The sequence below is a fragment of the Aotus nancymaae genome, unplaced genomic scaffold (genome assembly GCF_030222135.1).
Source record: "Aotus nancymaae isolate 86718 unplaced genomic scaffold, 86718_ANA_hifiasm-v0.15.2.pri h1tg000033l, whole genome shotgun sequence".
Classification (NCBI taxonomy): domain Eukaryota; kingdom Metazoa; phylum Chordata; class Mammalia; order Primates; family Aotidae; genus Aotus; species Aotus nancymaae.
Window position 1 is genome coordinate 47750530 of NW_026988447.1, and position 24690 is coordinate 47775219.

The window sequence follows — 24690 nt, forward strand, 5'->3', positions numbered from 1 at the left end:
ATCCTCTTGGGGAAACAAATCCCTTTAGAAACTTAGAGTTTGTTCTGAAAAATTTCTGAGCTCCTTTATGGTATTCAATCAATTTCCAAGGCGCAGAGGTTAACTTTTATTTGTGACTACAAACTTACATGTTTCTAAATATTAGTGCTAAGTTTATACTGTACACAGTACATATACTTTTAGATTTATACTAATAACCCATCTTACCAATCAATCCCCCTGTGGTAGTTATTTCTATTAAAGAACTGTACCTCCTCAAAGGTTTTTGGGCTGGGGGAGTTACTAAGGATGGAAGGATGCATAACCAGGAACAAATACAAAGCAGTGGTACCTGGAAAGACAATAGAGGTTTAGAAATTAATTAAATGAAAACACAATTTCCTATGACTAGCACTTTAAAGTCATTAATAAATTAAATATTACAATGACCCAAACAGATTTGTTATAACTACTCCTTGAAATAAATTGAATAATCAGCAGTTTAATAGAAGTAGGTTCTAAAAAAATGGAGATAGTGTGCTGTGAAAAGAGGCCTGTTGCAGAGATTGAGAGAACTGGCTTTCGATCTCAGCTCAATGACTGATTTGTCTGTGTCTTTGTCTTTTAGTGTCTGTTTGTCTCAGCTTTTACTCTTTTTTTTTTTTTTTTTTTTTGAGACAGTGTCTCACATGTTGCCCAGACTGGAATGTGGTGGTGGAATCATATCTCACTACAACCTCAACACCAGGCTCATGGGATCCTCCTGTCTCAGCCTCCCAAGCAGCTGGGACTATAGGCATGACCACTGAGCCTGGCTGAGTTTGTAAACTTTTTTTATTTTTAGTAGAGGTGAGGTCTCGCTATGTTGCTCAGGCTAGTCTTGAATGCTTGAGCTTGTGCAGTCCTCCCACCTCGGGCTCCCAAAGTGCTGAGAATACAGGAGTGAGCCACCTTACCTGGCCTATCTCAGCTTTCTTAATGGAAAATCACCTGCCTTGTTTATTTCATAGATTTTCTTTGAGAATGAAAGGACATGTACCTGAAGACATTTTGACAGTAATAAGGCACTAAGTAAATGCAATATATTATTATTTAATATATTACATTACCAAAATCAATACTTGGGTTCTCATATTAAGTTCTTCCTGAGGCCTATGAAAGTCAATTAAACTTAAGACAGAATTTAATCTTTCAACAAATTTGCTTAAGCTTGAATGTACTTATATTTTTATAAAAGTAGTGTCAAAAATTGTTTAAATTGCTAAATTTGAAAAAAAATTGTGCCCTTAGTGACATAACTTATAAAATTTGCATTTAATAGGGAAGAGAATGATATATCACAGGTGCTCATGTATATTTGTGACTACTGGGGAGCAAGGGTATGATTTTTCAAAAAGTAAACAATGTCATAAACTGTACGATAGTGTTTTATAAGCCTAAATGAGGAGATAAAGTGTGTAGCTTGGTCAGATTGGTACAAGAGAAAGTAAGGCCGTTTGGGTTCAGTTTGTCAAAATTTAACCATGTATGTAATACTCGTAACTGTGACTGTGTTTTTAAGATCACAATATAAAAGTATTTACAGGTATTGGCTACTCCTGAGAGAGAAATATACTATTATTTACACTATTATACAATCTGTGGAGCAGGACTTGTTAATTATATTCCAAGGCAATAGCTAGCAATAGTAATAAGACATGGCCTTATTTCTCTCACTTGGAGAAATTGCTACTCTAATTTTGCTTAGTAATTATGTCATGTTGCCATTTTTTCTTTCAAGTAAGTTTTCTTTAGTATTTATTTACTTAAATGGTATTAATATGGTATTATTAATACTAATTAAATAATAGTATAAATAGTATTTAATATGATAGTGTAGTATTTATTTAAATAGCATCAATATGCTAGTATTTACTTAAATAGTATTTTTTTTGTTTTTGAGATGGAGTCTTGCTCTGTTGCCCATGCTGGAGTGCAGTGGTATGATCTCAGCTCACCACAACCTTCTTCTGGGCTCAAGTGATTCTTGTGCCTCAGCCTCATTACAGGCTCCTGGCAGCATGCCCAGCTAATTTTTATATTTTTAGTAGAGACAGCATTTCACCATGTTGGCCAGGATGGTCTCAAACTCCTGATCTCAGGTGATCCACCTGCCTTGGCCTCCTAAAGTGATGGGATTACAGGCATGAGCCACTGTGGCCCAGCCCTTAAATAGTATTAATATGGTAGTAAAGTAGTATTTTAGTGTTGATTTGCTTAAATAGTACAAATATGATAATATTTAAGTAAATACATACTATTTAAATATTTATGTTAAGCTTTCTTAAGTATTTATTTACTTAAATCTACCATATCTATACAATAGAAAAATAGTTAAAATAACTCTGTCAATGGCAATATTGTCTTAAAAAATAAATTGAAAGAGGCAGTCTTCCTATATTACATCTGAGCCAAACAATGAACATTTTGTCTGCAATCATAGATCATTATAGGGAATAAAACAGAGTAATCTATGATATACAAAGTAAAAATGTTCTTCACAAGCATGCCTTAAAACAGTGGTCCTCCAACTAACATGCATCAGATTCATGTGGGGGGCTTGTTAAAACGCAGATAGCTCAGCTCTTCCCCAGCATCTCTGATTCAGCAAGTCTTTGTTATAACCCAAGGATTTACACTTATCTGATTAAGTTCTCTGGTGATGCTTATGCGTCTGGTCTGGCAACCACCCTTGAGAATCACTGACTTAGAATAACTGTGAAGCAATATCTAAAATTTATTTGAGGAAAAGATGCTCCATTACATGAAATCCATAGTAATATAGAAAGAACATGTTCTTTGAAGTTAGGTAAATTCTAGGATCAGGATTTTTATTTCTTGTACTTACCAGCTGTGTGAATTTGAACAAAAAATGTTTAACCTCTCTTGAGTCTTAGTTTTTCCATCTGTGTAGTGGGGAAGAAAATACTTAGCTATCAGGGTTTATGAGGCTCAATGAGGTAACGTATGTGAGAGCACCTAAAGAGTGCCATATCTGAATATTCAAAAGGTATTTTTCCAGATAAAAACTTTATTGAGATATACCTTAGAATGATAACAAATATATTAAATACATTTTAATCTCAATTAGCTACTTGAGATGCCTCAAGATTAACTGAAAACATTCTTTTCTGGATCTTATTTTTAAAAATTGTATTAAATACATTTAGTTCACTTTTAGTAGCCTTTCATGACCAGCATTACTTAAACAAACAGAAAAAATGAATGTAATCTAATTATTTTACATAGTAAAAGGTATAATACAATTTATCAGTGTTAAAACATTTTTAAGTTGTGGTTTCGGAATTCTGTCTTTACCTATACATATTATTGGGTCTAAATAAACTGTCCTGCATATATACTTTGTCAGTGGTAACTCAACTACGTAATCATAGATACATGCTTAAATAACCACCTATAAATCTTCAGTTTTCTATTTTTGTCAGCTTCCACACTGAAAAGTATTTGAATATCCAGATAACTAGAAATCTGTGCAAAATTATCCAGAAAAAAGATATATAGTTTTTGAGATGGAGTTTTACTCTGTTGTCCAGACTGGAGTGCAGTGGTGTGATCTTGGCTCACTGCAATCTCTGCCTCCCAGGTTCCAGCGATTCTCCTGCCTCAGCCTCCCGAGTACCTGGGACTACAGGCGCATGTCACCATGCCTGCTTAATTTTTGTATTTTTAGTAGTGGCGGGGTTTCACTATATTGGTCAGACTGGTCTTGAACTCCTCACCTCAGGTGATCTACCCGCCTTGACCACCCAAAGTGCTGGGATTAAGGCATGAGCCACCAGGCCTGGCCCAGAAAAATACTTTTGACAAAAGTACAGTTAAGAATGAAGCTATTTAATTTTCATGTGACTGATATGAGAAAATAATTAAAAAATCAGTTTCACAAAATAGGGTATCTACAGCAACATGAATCTCGAAAGTATGCTAAATGAAAGAAATCAGATGCAAAAGACTACACACTACATGCTTCCATTTACTTGAAGTTCTAGAAAAGGCAAAACTGTAGTGGTAGAAAGTAGTTGCTTGTGGCTGGGGATGTGGTGGATGGAGGGGATAGACTGCAAAGGAGCATGGAGAGATTTTCTTAGGCTAACAACTATATCTCGAATGTGGTGGACACAACTGTGCACAATGTTCAGACTTCAGCTAATTGTACATTTAAAATGGGTGGATTTTATTGCATGTAAATTATACCTCAACAAAACTTGGAAAAAAATCAATTTCTATAAAAAGAATCAAGTTCTATAAAAAGCCTTTTCCATCAACAAATGTCATATCCAAATTGTAGCAAACATTTGGAAACCCAATTAAGTTTAAGAGGACAAGTAATAATTCTACCATCTAACCATGATATCTAAATGTCTGCATATCCAGCACAACACAAGAGGAAGTGAATCCTGCAGAGCTTTCAAAGCCAAATGCTTTAGAAAGTCTTCAGGATGTGATCAGTCTTGACAAAGTTATATGATGACAGTGGGAGTTCACTGAAGAGATTTTAGTTTAAATGTTGTCCTAGTTGCCTTTTGACTTTAGATAGATAAGGACAAGTGAAGTAGGACAAGAAAAGTATAAATATTTGTAATATTTATTGTTTTCAGATTGATATCTGCAAATGACATTAAGGAAAAAAATTAATATGCTAAACTCCCTGTGTACATTGCACAGAACTTTTCCTCAGTTATTTCTAGATCATTGAGGAGAGGGAATGTATTCCCCTTAGCAAAAATAAGATTGTAAAGGCTGTATTCTGTGAAGCCAGAAACCAAGGGCCCTGAATGATTTATCATGCAGGATACAGCATGAATGTCTGGTAATTTAAAGCTTCCATGGGGCTTCATTTTAATATGGATTCTTAGAAACAAGAAGTTTATCGGGGAAAAATTGCACACCAATTTAAGAAAAGGGAAAAAAGATTTCTCCTGGGTATGAATAAACACCTTTCTTAGCACAAAGTTTTGTGTATGTCTAGGAATTCTACTTGTCAAACATCTTTTAGACTTTTAAAAAATAGTCATCTTTGCAAGAAATAGTTTACAAATAAACAATATTAGGAAAATGGCAGCCTAAGAGATTATTTTTCTAGAAGGGATTTATTATAAAGAGTTATAGGTACTTGTATGTGTCCCTCTTGACTTTTGATACAATCCTGTCAGTGATTAGCTTTGATTTTAGAAATGCTAATTACAATGCTTTTCAATTAAAATATTTGGGAAAAAATTACATGTGCCACCAAATTGACCGATGGACAATTTGAATGCTGTGACATCTGCTTTACTCTTTTCACTTAAAAACACTTCGATAAGCATTTAGGTACATTACTCAGCTGAATGAAAATTATGTCGGAGAAAAACATGTTGTTCATTCATTAGCAGTTATGGGAAGTTGATGAACTTATTGTGACAAGAACTCATTGTCTAGTCATCAGGAATTTTACACTGGTTAATCACAACATAAAAAGTTCTCACCAGTTTTCTGGGGTCCTATTACCAAGAATTTTGGTAAGCGATCACAAGTTTTTTCTTTAGACCAAATGTCTCTGTGGCGTTTGTCATCGCAAGGATTCTAAATGGGAGAAGAACATAGAGATACATTTTTTTCATAATTGTGTCCATTGCGGGCTAGCTTTTCTAACGTGTATTCTTTAAAGGTATACCAGGAAGCACTGGGATAAAAAAATAAGGCTGTTTTAAAAAACAAAAGCGCTGAAGTAGCATCATGGAAGGTCTGAATAACTCCTTTCCATCTTGAGGTTGAGAGTCTACAGAGGAGGTTGGAGAGGGGAAGTATTTCCACTTTGGGTCAACAGTCTCATAGCACGAAGAGTTTAATCAGCTACTAGCAGTTCTCTCTCTCTCTCTATATATATATTTAATAGTTAGCTTACTGGGTGGAGACTATGCTTCCTGCTAACCTAAAAGATGATACGTTCTCAGTATTCAATATATAACTGAAATATAACATGTCAGATTTTCATTCTAAGTAACTTTGAACTTTCCAGCTGTGCTTCAAAGGGATAGGGATCTTGCCAAAATAATACTATCTAAAGAGATGGCAGATACTTTGCAGCTGCCTTCAAAGGTTGATAAATGTATATCTAAAAATGTAACTATGATGGTAGAAAGTCCTAAGTTTTAGCAAAAGGGCATAATGAGGGTGATTTACTACCTTAGGGATTCTGCTTTTGGTCTATAATATTTCACACCAACACCCACCGTGCAAGTCCTATTTAGAACACCCTTCATTTTTAGAGCAAAGTATATATTATGTAGAAAAGGAGAAAGAATTACAGTACCCTTTAACATTCCAGGAATGGGCAAACAGTACCACTTTTAATTTCTAGTCAATTAATACCATAGATATGTGAAGTTACATAAGCCTTCTGCTTATTTTTAGTAACTAACAGATGTTAAGACTAAAGCGAAAGTATTCTTTTTGGCTGTTCTTCTGAAAAAAAAAAAAAAAAGTTTAAAACTTATCACCTGAAATAATGATTTCAGTTTAAAAACAAGGTTAAATTAGCAGGAAAATTGCATGCCTTTCCACGGGCTAACATTTGGTGATGTTTTGTGGTGGTTAAAATGAAAAGATGCTTGTTAAAACAGCTGAAAAGTAATATGCAGTCTTAAGTCCACACCAACAACTTTAACCTGCTATATGGGCAGTTATGACTCTTCTTGGAGTTACCTGTTTGTGCTCAGGAGGTTATTAACTTAGGGTTGAAAGCTGAATGCATTGAATATAAAGTTCAGAGTTAAAAACTTCAATCTGAATGCATTGAATATAAAGTTCAGAGTTAACAACTTCAATCTGTGGAATTTACTGAGTTCTGCTTCTGAAGATCGTTAGCATTTTACCATCAGCTCTGTCTGTTACTCTAGTAGTGTTTAGAGCAGTGATTAAGAAGTACAACGTTTGGAGCCAGATGGTCTATAACTGATTCCTGCTTCGCCACACACTAGCCGTGTGACCTTGCTTAATTGACTCGGCCTTTCTGTGCTTCAGTTTCTTCATCTGTAAAATGCAAATCATAACTGTACCTACCACTTAAGGTAGTTGTGAGGATTAAATGAGTTAACACATGTAAAGTGCCCAGTCGGACATACAGTAAGCAATATGTAATTATTTACCAAAATTATTATTTTTCACAGATCATAGAGTGGACGATTTAAATTCAAAGTTGTTCCTGCAATTCTATAATACATAAGACTCTATGCTTTCATATCTAGGTTACCTTCAGAACCATTTGAATATGCCATATGAATGTGATATTTTATCTTAAGCTCAGTGATTTTCCCATGAAATGCTTTCCCCCGAAATGCTTTCCCCCATATTAATCGCCAATTAATACTCTTGAAAGCTGTTCACATTCTGTGGCTGTTGGCTGTTAGTGTACGACATGGTTAAGAAGGCAGATGTCAGGTCTGAACTCTTCTCGGAGATCCTCTGTGGTTTAGTCATTGGAGATATGGAGATGTGTTCAAAGGCTACCTGCCTAACAACCTGTTTGCCATCTTCTACTCTTGCAGCCTATTGCAATCTGTAGATTTATCTCTCACTCCTGATTGAAAACATCACATCCAGTGAATCCATCACTGAGCTTTCTGAATCCCATAATTTTGAATGTGCAAGGGAACAGGGAATTGGGTGCAATATGTAGTAGCCATGATAGAAGATTACAGTTTAGGAAGGAGTAGTTTCTCAAATCTAACATTTCCAAAATGCAGTTTTTTTTTCAGATGCCTTCACTTTTCAGATTTGGCATATCTCACAGAACTATGTTCCTGGAATTAACTGGTTATATCAATTACTGAATTAATTTTACCTGCCAGAGAGGGTCTTTCTGATCAGGAAACAGCTCAAAATACTTGTGGGCCAGTTGTACTGGAGGCAGGGTCTGAAGTCGCAGGTTGGTCCAGCTCTTCACAAAATTGGCCAGATTAACAAATGTATATAATCCCAGTCGGTCATTCCCATAGTTGGACAAATGGGTCATGAAAATGCTGATCTGAAAAAAGCAAATGAACTTCAGTGTAAATACCGTTTACTTTGACACTAGAGGGCAGAATAATCACAGTGATGCAAGTTTTTTTTTCCCTTAAGTAGTTTGCATAGGGTTTCAATTCAGGGTGTGTTTTTGGATTTGGGACATATCCCCCAAACCCTAATTATATTAACACATACTGGAGGATGTATTATCAGCAGGACTTGAGGATTTTTACCCTGAAATTTTCATATATTTCATAACAAAAAATACATTCAATATCAGTAGCTGCATATACCCATGTTGGTGCAAGACTGATGCTGAATAAAATAACCTATATGTTTCTCAGGCCATTTTTCATATTCTTTAGTTCCATTATTCCCAATATAAAACACCTCCTTTAAGAAAAATATTTAATGGTTGGCTAGATAAAACTGACTCTTCCTATGGGAGCAGCTGACCTACACTGAATCCATGCATTGAAAAAAAAATCACAGCAAGTGTGGGAAAATTTATAATAAAATAAATTTGAACTCTGTAGGTGAGATTGTGTTGGTCTGGGATGTAATGTAGAATGGGTATTTTTAAAGCTACTGCTTTAAGTGAATGCAAATAATTTTTGTTGGTTAGTGTTGACAAATGAATTCTTCTGTATGAGGTTTTTAATGACAAAACCATTGTGGCATTTATGCTGCTATAAAAAAGATCATAAAATAATTTATGTGATAATGGTACTTTCCTGAAATATATAATGTCATGTGAAAGTAACAATGGTTTATTATAATCATAATAATGAGTTTAATAGGTCATTCATTAAGAGGCTGAAAGAAATATTCAAGAAAATTCACTGAGGTAATATGATAGAGATGAGAGAAAAAGTTATATTAAGATTTAATACAATAAATAAAAATGTAATTAACAACTATGAATAAGTGGAAGTAGTAATATCTTATATCCTATGGAACAAATCCTGCAGGCTTTTACATAAAAACCTTCATGTGATGAAGAATATTTGCATTTCTATTCACTCTGCCTGAATGTATATTAAATCTGAACTTTTGCAAACAAAATAACGATCTGTACCAGCGGACCAATGCAGTCACAGAATTGGGAAGTAAGACTTTTACTGATTTGGGTCTTTCTAAAAAATGAGACTTTTAAAATTAAACCTTCTGGTTATTTTTTAATAGTAGCTTCAATTCTGTGACTTAAATTTCCTCTTTTCCTCCTGTAAAATTTATCAGAACATTAGGTGATTGAGAAACTTATGAAAATCACTCTTAAATTTGGAGGTTTTTTTCTAACATTTGTTGGAGGTAGTCTTTACTGATGTGTTTTACATGCCACGTTTTTCAATGTAGCTCAATAAGGTAGCAAAATCATACTTCTGGTCACCTTTCTCCTAATTAAAAAAAAAAGCAATTAAAAAGCGTGTATTTTTAACCTGGTTAGTAAGTTCAAATTTCTTGCTTTATTTTTATGAAAGATTTGTCAGTAAGTCTATATAATGCTATATTTCACTTTAATAATATCTGCATGGAACAGAAAATGGGAAACAGAGATGCTATATGACCCATGATACTAATACATTTGAAATCCCTTTGAATTCACTTTATTTTATTTTTATTATTTATTTATTTTATTGTTCTAGAGATGGGGTTTCTCCATGTTGGTTAGGACTCCTGACCTCAGGTGATCTGCCTGCCTCGGCCTCCCAAAGTGCTGGGATTACAGGCCTGAGCCACCGTGCCTGGCCTGAATTCACTTTTTAACCTAAGAAAACATTTTATTCTGACTATTTAAGCAGAGAGCCACTCTCTACCTGCATGACTATAGAAAGTAAAAAAGTGCTACTCTTTCTGATAAAGACAGACACAACCCAAAATGAGTTATGAACTTGTTAGGGACATTGCTTTTCATCAAACTGAACCTGATTTGCAAGAATTAAGGTGATACTTATAAGGTGTTGAACTTAGTCCTGTAAAAGAAAACCTATGTAGCCTCCAAGCATGGAACTTTTCCCAGATGTTCAAGTCTGTTTTTATATTCCCACTTTAACATAATGCAAGCTGCACCATAAGCTAAAGGATGGTTTAAAGTAATGTCTTTTAAGGCATGTCACCTTATGACCCTCTGAGACTCTGGACTCACACCTAAGATTTGTTTTGTGCTCCTAAAGAAATGCAAGGCTTTAAGGGAGTATGGTTTGTCAGGATGTAATACATTTCAATTTCTTTTTGAACTTTTTTCATGAATCACAGTATTTTTTCTAGACATGGAATATTGCATATCTTTTGCTGAACATGTAACATCTCTAAGTTTTCTTTGTTATTTTTTAATTAGGAAGGTATACACATTAAGCAACAGAATTGGCAAAAACAGATATATAACAAGAATGTTTTGGTCAAAAAGTTAGCTTGCTTTCCAGACAGCAGTTCTTCCTTACCTACGTACTGACCTGTGACATTTATAATGTCATTTCACTTCTTGGCAGTTCCCCACCTGACAACAATTTCTGTACAGCATAGAAAGAAACAAAGAAAAGGCTGCTAGTTCAGGAGAAGTAGATATTATTCTTTTCCTAAAGATGATACTTTTACAATTTTAAGAGTACTTAAGGACTGAGGTTTTATTTTTTGTTTGTTTTTTTAAAAAAGATGAAATGTGTCAAAATAAATTATTTTTATTGCACTTGTAGATTCCAATGAGAAGGAAAGTGTCAATAAAAGTGACAATTGCATCTATAAAACTATTTTTGTTATAAACACACTATGAGTAATTAGTTGTCATTAAAAAGACTAATTAGCTGCTTAAAGCTCAAATCATTGGAAACTCTGCTGAAGGCATAATGTTTATTTGATTAACAACTGAAAAAATTCTTTCTAGTCTGCGAGATATAGATGTGTATAGCAAGATGGTTATCTGTGAATTTTTTTCTGCAAAAGGGAAAAGGTAAATGTCAAATACCACACACATTATGAGAAAGGAAACAGATACCGTTTTTCAAAGTGTAACTAAGAGAAAAATGTGGGAATCTTAACCCGTACTTTCTAGCATCAATCCTGTGACTTTATTAAGCCCCAGGTATGAGAGAATGCATGGATCACTACCAAGAACAAAAAGCAAAATATAGGTCCTAGTGCAAACACTGTTGAAAATACAGCAGGTATTCTCTTTCTTTAGAGAAGGCTGGAAGAGGAGAGGAAATATGGATGTAAAAGAAAGTATGTTATTTATTATAAACTATGCCTTTCATGACCATGCTCCTCAGTTTAAATCTACAAATATTTTTCTGATTCTTCTGCTATTTGCCAGATGCTTTGCTTCATTCTGAGGGTGTAAATATAAATATGCTGCTCATTCTTTTACGTTTTGTTCATGAAAAGAGTCAGAATTCAGAAGGCAGAAGAGAGATTACAGCAAACCTCAGCCAACAAGTTTTGTTTTGCTTTAGTATCCTTCTGGGTGACCAAAGATTCAAAACGTTTAGGATATAAACAAATCAACTGAGAACTTTTAAAACATTCTGATTACCAGTCTTTATATTCAGAGATTCCGATTTTCTGGGTCTGGTGGAGGCCCTGGTACCTGCATTTTAATCATCCCTAATGGTCTTAATACACGTGTCATTGGAATGCAGTTTGAATAAACCTAACTAGACCCAGTCCTCACAGAGAAACTTTTATTCTCCATGGAAATGTATATTTTATTCCCATAGACAAGATTCAGATCATCAAACCCATTGGTTGCTTTGTAGTAGCCCTTTTTGAATACATTTTTTTTTTTTTTTTTTTTTTTTTTTGAGATGGAGTTTTGCTCTTGTTACCCAGGCTGGAGTGCAATGGCGCTATCTCGGCTCACCGCAACCTCTGCCTCCTGGGTTCAGGCAATTCTCCTGCCTCAGCCTCCTGAGTAGCTGGGATTACAGGCACGCGCCACCGTGCCCAGCTAATTTTTTGTATTTTTAGTAGAGACGGGGTTTCACCATGTTGACCGGGATGGTCTCGATCTCTTGACCTCATGATCCACCCGCCTCGGCCTCCCAAAGTGCTGGGATTACAGGCATGAGCCACCGCGCCCGGCTTGAATACATTTTAAAAACAACCATGTCTTATGAAGTTTATACATATGTGTCAATGTCCTAGACTTAGAGTTGTCCATAGTATGTCCTAGCCCCAGGTATGAGAGAATTTTTTACTTCTCGTAGAATTCAGCTGTGAATTAGTCTGGTCTTGGGCTTCTTTTGGTTAGTAGTCTATTAATTATTGCCTCAGTTTCAGAACTTGTTATTGGTCTATTCTGAGATTCGACTTCTTCAGGGTTTAGTCTTAGGAGGGTGTATGTGTCCAGGAATTTATCCATTTCTTCCAGATTTTCTAGTTTATTTGTGGAGAGGTATTTAAAGTAGTCTCTGATGGTAGTTTGTATTTCTGTGGGGTCAGTGATAATATCCTCTTTATCATTTTTTATTGTTTCTATGTGTCAATCCTGTTTTTTAACCAAAGCAAAATTCTCCATTTCTCCATGTACCTCTCAGGTACATGGCTTATATATGATTTCTTTATTTAAAAGGCTGCCTTTCACATTCACTTTTGCTTTATTTCAAGGCATTTTAAGGGCAACATGGCAAAGAAAGAGTATATTGTAATTTACTTCCTGTCCTTCTTCCTCCTTGACTTAGATCCCCAGACCGGAAAAAGTAAGGAAACCAGCTTATTTTTATATAGGGCAATGAACAAACTCCAGAAGTTCCATTTTTATCACCGTGGAAAATATATGAGTTCCATCACTGTCAAGATTGTACTCCGCCACATGAGCACATCTCATTCTGAAAAATAACTACAAAATTCTGAGCAGACAGGATATTCTAATGATGCTCTGGGCCTGAATTTCCTATTGTATAATTCCCTAGGGTCTCATTAGCTTTTGAATTGAGTAAAGTTCAGTGTGTCAACCTGAGGCACTATATGGTCCCCGTTTAGCTTTACAGATTTCCCTTCTGTACCCTTCTGTGTGCCGGGTAAACCAGCCAACTTGCCTTGCTTGCTGCTTTACAACATTTCCTGCACTTGCCTCTCCATTGCTTTGTTTATACAGTTTCTTCTCTCTGTAAATATGCTGCCTCACTTTGCTACTTAGCTCAGTTTTATGTATTCAAGAGTGTCATGTCCACTGTTTCATATCTCTCTAGGCAAATACCTTGTTTTTAAAAATGTGAGCCCTAGGGCCCCTAGTTTTGTCTTTCTGACATTTTCTTACCCTGGCTTATCTTGTGCTTCTTAAACATACTTGTTTTATTCATCTCTAGATTCAAAGTTCCTTGGAGGCTGGCAAGGACTTTTCAACTTAATTCTCTGAACTGTCTGTAATATATTGTAGGTGCCTTGAACTGGCTCCAGTAATCTTATTTGTAAAGTTGAAAAAATCTAGGCTCAGTTATTTTTTCAGTGCCACTCATTCTGGTAATCTTTTAGCACCATTAAAATTGTAGGCCTCCTCAAAGTTGTCTCCTCTAACTTTCTCCCCATTCGCTGTGTACTCTTTTTTCTGAACTCTGCCTCTTTTGTCTCTACTTATTTTCTTACTGTCCATTTCCCTTTGTTTTCTGTGAAATCTCACTCCTTTGTAAATAAACTGTTGTCTTTGACTTTGGCCTGTACAGTGATGAAGAAAGAGAGCTCAGCCACCTACTGGCTCTACAGTTTTAGCAAGTTATTTAAACTCTCAGTACTTTACTTGTTTAAACGAAAACAAAAAAGATACAGTAATAGTAATTACCTCACAGGGTTGTCATTACAATAAAATGTAAAGCTAAAATTTTTTTAAAAACACTGCCTGTTACATAGTAATTGGCTAATAAATAAGACCTATTTATTAATTGTTATTGTTTTTGAGATGGAGTCTTCCTGTATCACCTGGCTGCAGTACAGTGGCGTGATCTCAGCTCACTGCAACCTCTGCCTCCTGGGTTCAAGCAATTCTCCCTCCTCAGCCTCCCAAGTAGCTGGCACTACAGGCATGTGCCACTATGCCCAGCTAATTTTTGTGTTTTTAGTAGATACAGGGTTTCACCATGTTGTGCAGGATGGTCTCCATTTCTTGACCTTGTGATCCATCCACCTTGGCCTCCCAAAGGGCAGGGATTACAGGCGTGAGCCACTGCACCTGGTCAGTAACAGCTATTTATTTTTGTTGATATATTATTGTTATTTTGGAGAAACATTATTTCTTATTTACAGTTTCTTTCTAGCAGCTCACTGGCCTTATCAGAATAGCCTTCCAATCTCTTAACCCTCTTATTTTTTTCTGCATCAATCAATGTGCTTCTGATCACTTCTTCTGTCAGGCAATATTCTATCTGCAATGATTTGAATTTCTCTGCTACCATTACCCTTGGATTCCCAGATCATCTTTCTGCTTTCAATGCTCTACAAATATGAGACGTTGGGCCAGTTTTCCATTTAATTAGTTCACTTCCGCATATGGACTGTTCAGCACAGCTAGAGAAAAAACACACAATGGGAGCTATTCACAGCACATAGCATATGGTCCCCAATCTCAGTGGAATCCTTAGTACCACTGGATATTCTTCTTATTTATTCGTTGTCACCTTGCTCTTCTGTTCCCTTCAGCAGCTATTTCAAACTTTCATCCCTCTCTGGAGGCCTTCTGCTCAGTTTTCACTTTCCTTACTTTCCCTAGCTAATCATCCCCTAATTAACAGGGAGTGCTAGTCATCAGGAAGGAACTCTTTCAAGTCCTTCTTTACACACACTTGTCTTTTAATAATTCCTCCTGACACCTGGAGTGTCAAGCAAAGGTGTTCCACTTTGTATTCAAGACTAATACATCCCCCAGTGCTTTTCATCCCATCTGCTTTCAACTCCCATGAGATCTTATTCTATCACATATTCCTGTTTTCCTCTATTTTCAGTCTTCTCCACTGGTCCTTGCCTCATACCTGAAAACATATTTGAATCTCTCTCATCTTGGGCTCTCTCTTGAGATTTTATCTTTCTAGCCACTGTCCTACCCAGCCAAGTTCTTCAAAGGAACAGTACCTAGCTCGATCTATTAAATGGTTAAATTAATTTAACTCAGTGTATACAAAGTCAGGTGCTGACTTTACTCCTCACCTCCATTCACATTTCAGTACTTTGTGACTTGGGTTTTGTCCCCACCACCCCACGGAAAATGCCTTCTCAAAGGTAAGCTATAGCCTCTTAGCTACATGTGGATACTTGGTAGTCATTGCATTAACCAATCTACTCCATTAGACATGGTTGACCACACTTAAAATCTTCTTCTTCCTTGGCTTTTTTGACACTGTTTTCTCTCAGTTCTCCTTCATCTATGTCTTTCACAATTCTTCCTTCTCCACATGACCTTTAGATAGCTGGTGTTTTTCAGGGTTTTGTTCTTTACATGCTGTCTGTAGGTGGAATCACCACAATGATCCCCAAATCTCAAACTACCATTCCTCTCTTTGTCCTAAATTTTATATGTAAGTGTCTAGTTGACATTTTTAACTGAATGTGCCATAGCCATCTCAGTTTAAACATGGATAAATTGAGCTCATTATGTGTTCACAATAGAGTGTAAGAAAGCTCCAGGAGAGCAGGGACCTTATCTGTTTCATTATTGCTAGTTTCCTAGCACCTAACCAGCTAAATAATAACTGGCACATAGTAGATGCTCAATAAATAATATTTGAATGAATGAATCTTTACAGCTACATCTGGTCTTTCTTTTATATTCTTTATTTTGCCTAAGATTACTACTGTTCATATGGTTATCAAGCCAAACAACTGAGTGCATTCCAGACACTTACCAGCTCCTTATTTCTTATTGAACTGATCTTGTTTTGTTAATACAGTCTCTTTTATAACTCCAACTGATCCTCTCTCTCCCTATTTGCACTTGTCTGGTTTAATCTCTCACTGAATCTTACCTGGATTCTTTTAAAAGCTTTCTAACCGGTCTTCCTCCTTCTAGGACTGTGCTCCTGTAATCTATCCTCTAGAACAATGCTTTCCAATAGATATGTATAGTGAGTCATGTGTAATTTAAAATATACATTTAGTAGCCACATTATGAAAAATAAAAAGAATTGAATAACATTAATTTATATAAAATACTTAATTTAACCAATTTAACCCAATGTATACAAAATGTCATTTCAGCATGTAATCAACGTAAGAATTATTAATGAGGTATTTCTCATTTTTCACCAGCTGTGGCTGGTGCACCTGTAGAGTTTGTGCCTTTGATGCTTCAAGAGTCCATCATGATAATGCCCCTACCTTCTTCTTCATCTTCATATGCTCCCACTTGCTCTTGCTTTTATTTTCCATCCAAGTGCAAATGACTCCATGCATTGGTAGATGTTTTTTATTCTACCTGGAATAACTTCCTGTCTCTTGACTTACCATGGCTTTTCCAGTTTGAGGTCACTACTTGCTCTTTGTATCTCCACTATACCCTATGCTCTCTTATAACAATCATTAGGATTAGTTGTCTTGACTTGTTATACATTCCTCTTGCTACACTGTAAGCTTATCAAGAGCAGGGACCATGAATCTTGCCTGGTAGAAGAAGTGATCAGATGCACATTGATGGATGCAGTTAAGAGGGTTAAGAAAGTGGAAGGCTATTCTGATGAGGCTGGTGAGCTGCTAGAAAGAAACTGTACATATAAATAATGTTTCTCCAAAATAATATATCAACAATAATAAATCTACAGTCATGTGTATGGTTCATTACAGAAATGTTTGTTAAACTTAATTGCATAATAGGCTACTGAAAAGTATTTGTTGAAGTCTATATCTTAAGTGGGCTTTCTGCTTTTAAAAATTATACAGTCAAGATAAAAACCAGAAAATGTAAAAAAGAGAAAAAAATTGCTGAATTGTTTTCATATATAAAATCTTATATATATAATTTATGTATAAAATATATATAATAAATTATGTATAAATTATTTTTATATAAAATCTATGTGCATGTTATACCATACTTTAACATGGTATAACTTGATACATAGTGTTTGTTGCTTAGCAATATATCTTCAGCATTTTAATACATTGTTTAAAATGCTTTAAAATGTGTGTATAAATATATATATATTTTTAATGGCTAAATACAAATTTATCTTATAGGTTATCACAATTTCCTTAGTCACCTTTTTATTTTTGGTCCTTTAGTTTGCTTCTAATTTTTATTATTTTAAACAACAATGGATTGGTCATCATCACTGATACATCTTAGTTTGTATCTGACTATATTCCTAGAAAAAATTTTTAGAAGTGGATGAAATTGAAGGTTCAAACAGAATGCATATTTTAAAGGCTAGTATCTTATATACCACCTGTCTTGGGTTCGCCACACTGGCCCTGTGCCCTGGGCTTCATTCCTATTCAGCTGGGGCATGGATAAGAACAAATCATAAAGAAGCAGTCTATTGGAGTTCATGAATGGTGACAATTTATGTTCGAGCTGTGAGGAAAATTGTCCTTTTCATGTCAAATCACTGCTTCTTATCTTGCATGATTCTTGCTGGCTGGGAAGCATTATTTGGAAATTGTGTTAGCTTTGACTATTTAGCTTTCAATTGATAATGAGCTGCAGATGAAAAAGAAACCAAATGTGAATGAGACTAATAAGAAAGGCAGAAAAATAGTCTTTCATTAGACTATAGGGGAGCAAATGCTAGCTTTAACAGCTTCAGATGAATTACATGTGAGGATTCAATGAGATAATACATATTAAAAGTTCAATATAGTGTCTGACAGCATAGTAAGTATCCAAGAAATCCATGTTACCTGAGATTGGGTAAAATACGACATTTTGACTTGTCTCAAAGTTCTTGCATGCAAGGCTAACCTGTCATAATTATTTGATCTATTCGGAGGAAGGCTTGTGAGTATACTTATACTTTGGAGCTCATTTGGTCCTTTCCTCATGTATAGAAAAAAAAAAAGTCAGCCATCCAAAGAACCCGTCATCCACTTAAAAATAATGTCCAAATCAGGTAGACTTTAAAGGTGTAGGAGGAGTGGCTGGCAATATGGCCGAATAGGAAGAGCTCCAGTCTGCAGCTCCCAGCAAGATCAACACAGAAGGTGTGTGATTTATGCATTTCCAACTGAGGTACCTGGCTCATCTCATTGGACTGGTTAGACAGTGGATGCAGCCCACAGAGGGTGAGCCAAAGCAGGGTGGGGCATCTTCTACCTGGGAAGCACAAGGAGTCGGGGAACTCTCTCCTCCAGCCAAAGGATGCCATGAGGAACGGTGCACTTTGACCCAGATACTATGCTTTTTCCATGGTCTTTGCAATCACAGACCAAGAGATTTTCTTGGGTGCTTATGCCACCAGGGCCCTGGGTTTCAAGCACAAAACTGGACTGCCATTGGGCAGACACCGAGTTAGCTGCAGGAGTTTTTTTTTTTTTTTTTTTCCCCTCTTTCATATTCCAGGGGTGCCTGGAATGCTAGTGAGATAGTTCACTCCCCTGGAAAGGGGGCTGAAGCCAGGGAGCTGAGTGGTCTTGCTCAGCGGATCCCACTCTCACAGACCCCAACAAGCTAAGATCCACTGGCTTGAAATTCTTGCTGTCAGCACAGCAGTCTGAAGTCAATCTGGGATGCCCGAGCTTGGTAGAGGGAGGGGCATCTGCCATTACTGAGGCTTAAATAGACGGTTTTCCCCTCACAGTGTAAGCAAAGCCACCAGGAATTTAGAACTGGGTAGATCCCACTGCAGCTCAGCAAAGCCATTGTAGCCAGACTGCCTCTCTAGATTCCTTCTCTCTGGGAAGGGCATCTCTGAAAGAAAGGCAATAGCCCCAGTTAGGGACTTATAGATAAAACTCTCATCTCCCTGGGACAGAGCACTTGGAGGAAAAGGAGGCTGTGGGCGCAGCTTCAGCAGATTAAACATTTCTGTCAGCCAGCTCTGAAGAGAACAGCAGATTGAGCTCTGCTAAGGGACAGACTGGCTCCTCAAGTGTGTCCCTCAGCCCCATGCCTCCTGATGGGGAGACACCTCCCATGAGGGGTCAACAGACACCTCATACAGGAGAGCTCCAGCTGGCATCTCGTGGGTGCCCCTCTGGGACGAAGCTTCCAGGGGAAGGAACAGGCAGCAATCTTTGCTGTTCTGCAGCCTCTGCTGGCAATACCCAGGCAAACAAGGTATGGAGTGGACCTCTAGCAAACTCCAGCAGACCTGCAGCAGAGGGGCCTGACTATTAGAAGGAAAACTAGCAAACAGAAAGGAATAGCATCAACATCAACAAAAAGGACATCCACACAGAAACCCTATCCGAAGGTCGCCAACATCAAAGGCAGGAAAATCTGCGAAGATAAGTTCCAAAAATCAGAACGCCTCTTCTCCTCCAAGGGATCACAACTCCTCGCCAGCAAGGGAACACAACTGGATGGAGGATAAGTTTGTTGAATTGACAGAAGTAGGCTTCAGAAGATGGATAATAACAAACTCCTCTGGGCTAAAGGAGCATGTTCTGACCCAATGCAAGGAAACTAAGAACCTTGAAAAAAGGTTAGAGGAATTGCTAACTAGAATAACCAGTTTAGATAAGAATATAAATAACGTGATGGAGCTGAAAAACACAGCATGAGAACTTTGTGAAGCATACACAAATATCCATAGCCAAATCGATCAAGCAGAAGATAGGATATGAGATTGAAGATCAACTTAATGAAACAAAGCATGAAGACCAGATTAGAGAAAAAAGAATGGAAAGGAACGAACAAAGCCTCTGAGAAATAAGAGACTATGTGAAAAGACCAAACCTACGTTTGATTAGTGTACCTGAAAGTGACAAGGAGAATGGAACCAAGTTGGAAAATACTCTTCAGGATATCATCCAGGAGAATTTTCTCAACCTAGCAAGACAGGCCAACATTCAAATTCAGGAAATACAGAGAACACCACAAAGATACTCCTTGAGAAGAGCAACCCCAAGACACACAATTGCCAGATTCACCAAGGTTGAAATGAAGGAAAAAATGTTAAGGGCAGACAGAGAGAAAGGTCGGGATACCCACAAAGGGAAGCCCATCAGACTAACAGATCTCTTGGCAGAAACCCTACAAACCAGAAGAGAGTGGGGGCCAATATTCAACATCCTTAAATAAAATATTTTTCAACCCAGAATTTAATATCTAGCCAAACTAAGCTTCATAAGCCAAGGAGAAATAAAATCCTTTACAGACAAGCAAATGCTGAGAGATTTTTGTCACCACCAGGCCTGCCTTACAAGAGCTCCTGAAGGAAGCACTAAATATGGAAAGGAAAAACCAGTACCAGCCACTGCAAAAACATGCCAAATTGTAAAGACCATCGACACTATGAAGAAACTGCATCAACTAACAGGCAAAATAAATAGAAAACCCAGAAGAAATTGATACATTCCTGGACACATACACCCTCCCAAGACTAAACTAGGAAGAAGAAGTGAAATCTCTGAATAGACCAATAACAAGTTCTGAAGTTGAGGCAGAAATTAATAGCCTACCAACCAAAAAGAGGCCAGGACCAAATGGATTCAAGGCTGAATTCTACCAGAGATACAAAAAGGAGCTGGTATCATTCCTTCTGCAACTATTCCAAGCAACAGAAAAAGAGAGAATCCTCTCTAACTCATTTTAAGAGGCCAGCATCATCCTGATACCAAAACCTGGCAAAGACACACACACAAAAAGAAAATTTTAGGTCAGTATCCCTGACGAACATTGATGTGAAAATCCTCAATAAAATACTGGCAAACCAAATCCAGCAGCACATCAAAAAGCTTATCCACCAATATTAAGTCAGCCTCATCCCTGGGATGCAAGGCTAGTTCAACATATGCAAATCAAGAAACATAATCCAGCACATAAAAGGAAGCAATCACCAAAATCACATGATTATCTCAATAGGTGCAGAAAAGGCCTTCAGTAAAATTCAACACCCCTTAATGCTAAAAACTCTCAATAGGCCGGGCGCGGTGGCTCAAGCCTGTAATCCCAGCACTTTGGGAGGCCGAGGCGGGTGGATCACGAGGTCAAGAGATCGAGACCATCCTGGTCAACATGGTGAAACCCCGTCTCTACTAATACAAAAAATTAGCTGGGCATGGTGGCGCGTGTCTGTAATCCCAGCTACTCAGGAGGCTGAGGCAGGAGAATTGCCTGAACCCAGGAGGCGGAAGTTGCGGTGAGCCGAGATCGCGCCATTGCACTCCAGCCTGGGTAACGAGCGAAACTCCGTCTCAAAAAAAAAAAAAAAAAAAAAAAAACTCTCAATAAACTAGGTACTGATGGAATGTATTTCAAAATAATAAGAGCTATTTATGACAAACCCACAGCCAATATCATACTGAATGGGCAAAATCTGGAAGCATTTCCTTTGAAAACCAGCACGAGACAAGGATGCCTTCTCTCACCACTCCTATTCAACATAGTATTGGAAGTTCTGGCCAGGGCATTCAAGCAAGAAAAAGAAATAAAGCATACTCAAATAGGAAGAGAAAAAGTCAAATTGTCTCTGATTAAAGATGATATGATTGTATAATTAGGAAATACCATCATCTCAGCCCAAAATCTACTTAAGCTGATAAGCAACTTCAGCAAAGTCTCAGCATACAAAATCAACATGCAAAAAAATCACAAGCATTCCTATACATCAACAATAGACAAGCAGAGAGCCAAATCATGAGTGAACTCCCATTCACAATTGCTACAAAGAGAATAAAATACCTAGGAATACAACTTATAAGGGATGTGAAGGACCTCTTCAAGGAGAACTACAAACCACTGCTTAAGGAAATAAGAGAGGACACAAACAAATGGAAATACATTCCATGCTTGTGGATAAAAAGAATCAATATCATGAAAATGGCCATGCTGCCCATAGTGATATATAATCAGTACTATCCCCATCAAGCTACCATTGACTTTCTTCACAGAATTAGAATAAATAAAAACCCTTTAAACAAACAAAAAATGGTATAGGATTGTCCTGCTGTAAATTTGTGTCCTCTCTTATTTCCTTGAGCAGTGGTTTGTAGTTCTCCTTGAAGAGATCCTTCATATCCCTTGTAAGTTGTATTCCTAGGTATTTTATTCTCTTTGTAGCAATTGTGAATGGGAGTTCACTCATTATTTGGCTCTCTGCTTTTCTGTTGTTGATGTAACGGTGTAGGATTGTTCTGCTGTAAATGGTTATGGCATACTCTTGATGCTGTGTTTATGATACCAAACATTATATTCGGTATAATAATTTCTTATTTCTAAAAGAATGAATGAATAACAATGTCTTGCTCTGTCACCCAGGCTGGAGTGTAGTGGCTCCATCACAGCTCACTGCAGCCTCAACCTCCTGGGCTCAATCTACCAATTCACCTTAGCCTCACCAGTGGCTGGGACCACAGTTGCATACCACCCTGCCTGGCTAAGTTTTGTATTTTTTGTAGAAATTGGGTTTTGCCATGTTCCTCAGGCTGGTCTTGAACTTCTGGGCTGTTCAAGTGATCTGCCTACCTTGGCCCCCCAAAGTGATGAAATTACAAGCATGAGCCACCAGGCCTATCCTTTCTCTACTTTTAATCACAGACTGTAGTTGCCTCTATCTGCTGTATTTATAAAAAACAATAACATTCACTTTCTGGCATGCTTTTTCATCAGGTCATCATACAAATTCCAAATGCCGTATTTGCATTGTGAACCCAAACTAACTATATCCCTCATTCAACTTCTAATTAGATCCAAAAAGATGCCCGCTGCCATTCCAACCTTACGTGTTCTGAGGTAGGGACTTGTTTGCTACAAGGGAAAGTGGAGTGGAAAGAAACAGTGGTCTCAAACAAGCTGTTGAAGATGGTCTATGAAAATGAGGGGCTTTGAGTCATTGCCTTCTGAAGTTTCTCCCTAAGCCCTCTTCTGGAATGTGGGCAAGCCTGAGGGAAAAGGAGGGTTCCTCAAGGGGACTTCTTGACACAGACACATAGTACACTTTCCTTGCAGTGTATTATTGTACATGGCAGTTTATGAGAGCTTAGTCACATAGATTTATGGATTGTATTTTCTAGCTTTAATTAAGCTAACCATCACAAAATGTCCAAGTGTCTTAAAAAGATTGCTAGGAAACCATGGTTCATAGCGAATGCTATTAATGCTATTAATAATAATGAAAGCACAAGTGAAGGACAGGAAAGTGGCAGAGCCAACCCCTGTGTTCCTTCTAGTCTGAACTCTTGTCAACCCCTAATGTGATGAAAACAATGATGACATAATCACATTTAACAACAGTAGGCTTCCAAATTTCAAAAGTTTCAAGATTGTTTGAAATATGGATTTACATCATTAATCATGATATAAGGCCATTGTGATTAGCAAGACATTTAAAAATCTTTTTATTTCTTAGAAATTTTATATTTCTATGTGTATTCATGATGTAAAAATCTGAATATAAAATAAATAATCTTAAAAATAATTATGTAGATCACATGTTAAACAATTAGGATTCATGGGACATAATTATTAAAGCGATCTTACTTCTTTTTCCCACTGTCCCTTTAAAGTTTGTTCAGTATGAGTTTTACCTTGCAGAATGGCCTCCCTAATCTCTTAGGTGACAGAAGTTGTCATGTAGCTTTAAGTCTTGATGTAGTAGTTTAAATCTTTTGGTTCAAGGAAACCCCAAAATTCCAAACTTGTTGCAATATTAAATCTGCTCCTCTCATCCACCTGGGACCTGGTGCAGGACAGAATTTGCAAGAGAGGCTGGGAAGAAAGTCTGATCAATGCTTTGTTCTGCAGTGGGTGATCTTACTCTACTTGCTTACTGAGGTTTCTGATCCCTTAGTATTTGGAACATGGAGATGAAGGAGTGAAAAGGATGCAGGGAATTATTACTCAACTGATGTTGTCATGTGCATGTGTTTAAAATTGTCTGAGATCTTTGGAGATATCACTGCTGGGCCCCATCAGTGCAACTTCCTTTAGTAGCCCGTGCCTCCCCAGTCTTTTGTCAGGAACCCTCTTGAGCAGAGTCCATTTTAAAAGGACCCTAGGCTAATATTCCTTTTAAGAGTTGCACGTTTGGGTTCTTGGATTTGGAAGCTTTTGATCTGTCTTTGGAAAAGAGGGCACATAATTCTCATATGTGGTTTTTTCTTCTTCTGATACCACTTTAGCCAATCTCTCTCTGGTACTTTGGATTTATTAGTTGTAAGGTTGACACAAACCTACTGTGTCCCCCTTCTGCAGGGAACACCCCTCTCAAGCTCTCTGATGGTCTCAGTGACCCTCAAGCCAAAGCTCAGCTGAGCAGCAGAGCAGGCAGCCACCCCTCTGTTCTCCCATGGGTAGAGGGTGGTCAGATCATGCTCACCATACAGCACGACTCTTTCCAAAAATCCTCTGCACAAATCCTGCTTAATTTCCAGGAACTTGACCTTTTTATCCTGGATGTGGCTAGATGTTAGAAATTTTGGCATGTTTGTCCCTCTCGCAGCTCATTTTGGTGTCTATTATCTTTCATATTTTTGTGCTATTACAACTGTTTTATGCTAAAAATTAATTTCACTTTATCACCTTCTCCAGGGGGAGAAAAAAGATGTCACCTTAATTTCTAAGTTTTAAATTCTTTGAGTACTATTTTTCAG

At 37.2% G+C, this 24690-nt stretch overlaps 1 protein-coding gene across 3 annotated transcripts in view; it reads right to left on the minus strand.

Moving 5' to 3' along the window:
- Positions 1-24690, minus strand: part of LOC105731347 (N-deacetylase and N-sulfotransferase 3) — a 200706-nt gene that overhangs the window by 26191 nt on the left and 149825 nt on the right. For all 3 annotated transcript variants that reach the window (XM_012473042.2, XM_012473040.2, XM_012473043.2), the window contains exons 7-9: positions 7859-8041; positions 5502-5598; positions 208-331 (exon numbers count right to left, since the gene is read on the minus strand). In XM_012473042.2, the coding sequence (XP_012328465.2) occupies positions 208-331; positions 5502-5598; positions 7859-8041 (404 nt within the window). The remainder of the gene's footprint in view (positions 1-207; positions 332-5501; positions 5599-7858; positions 8042-24690) is intronic.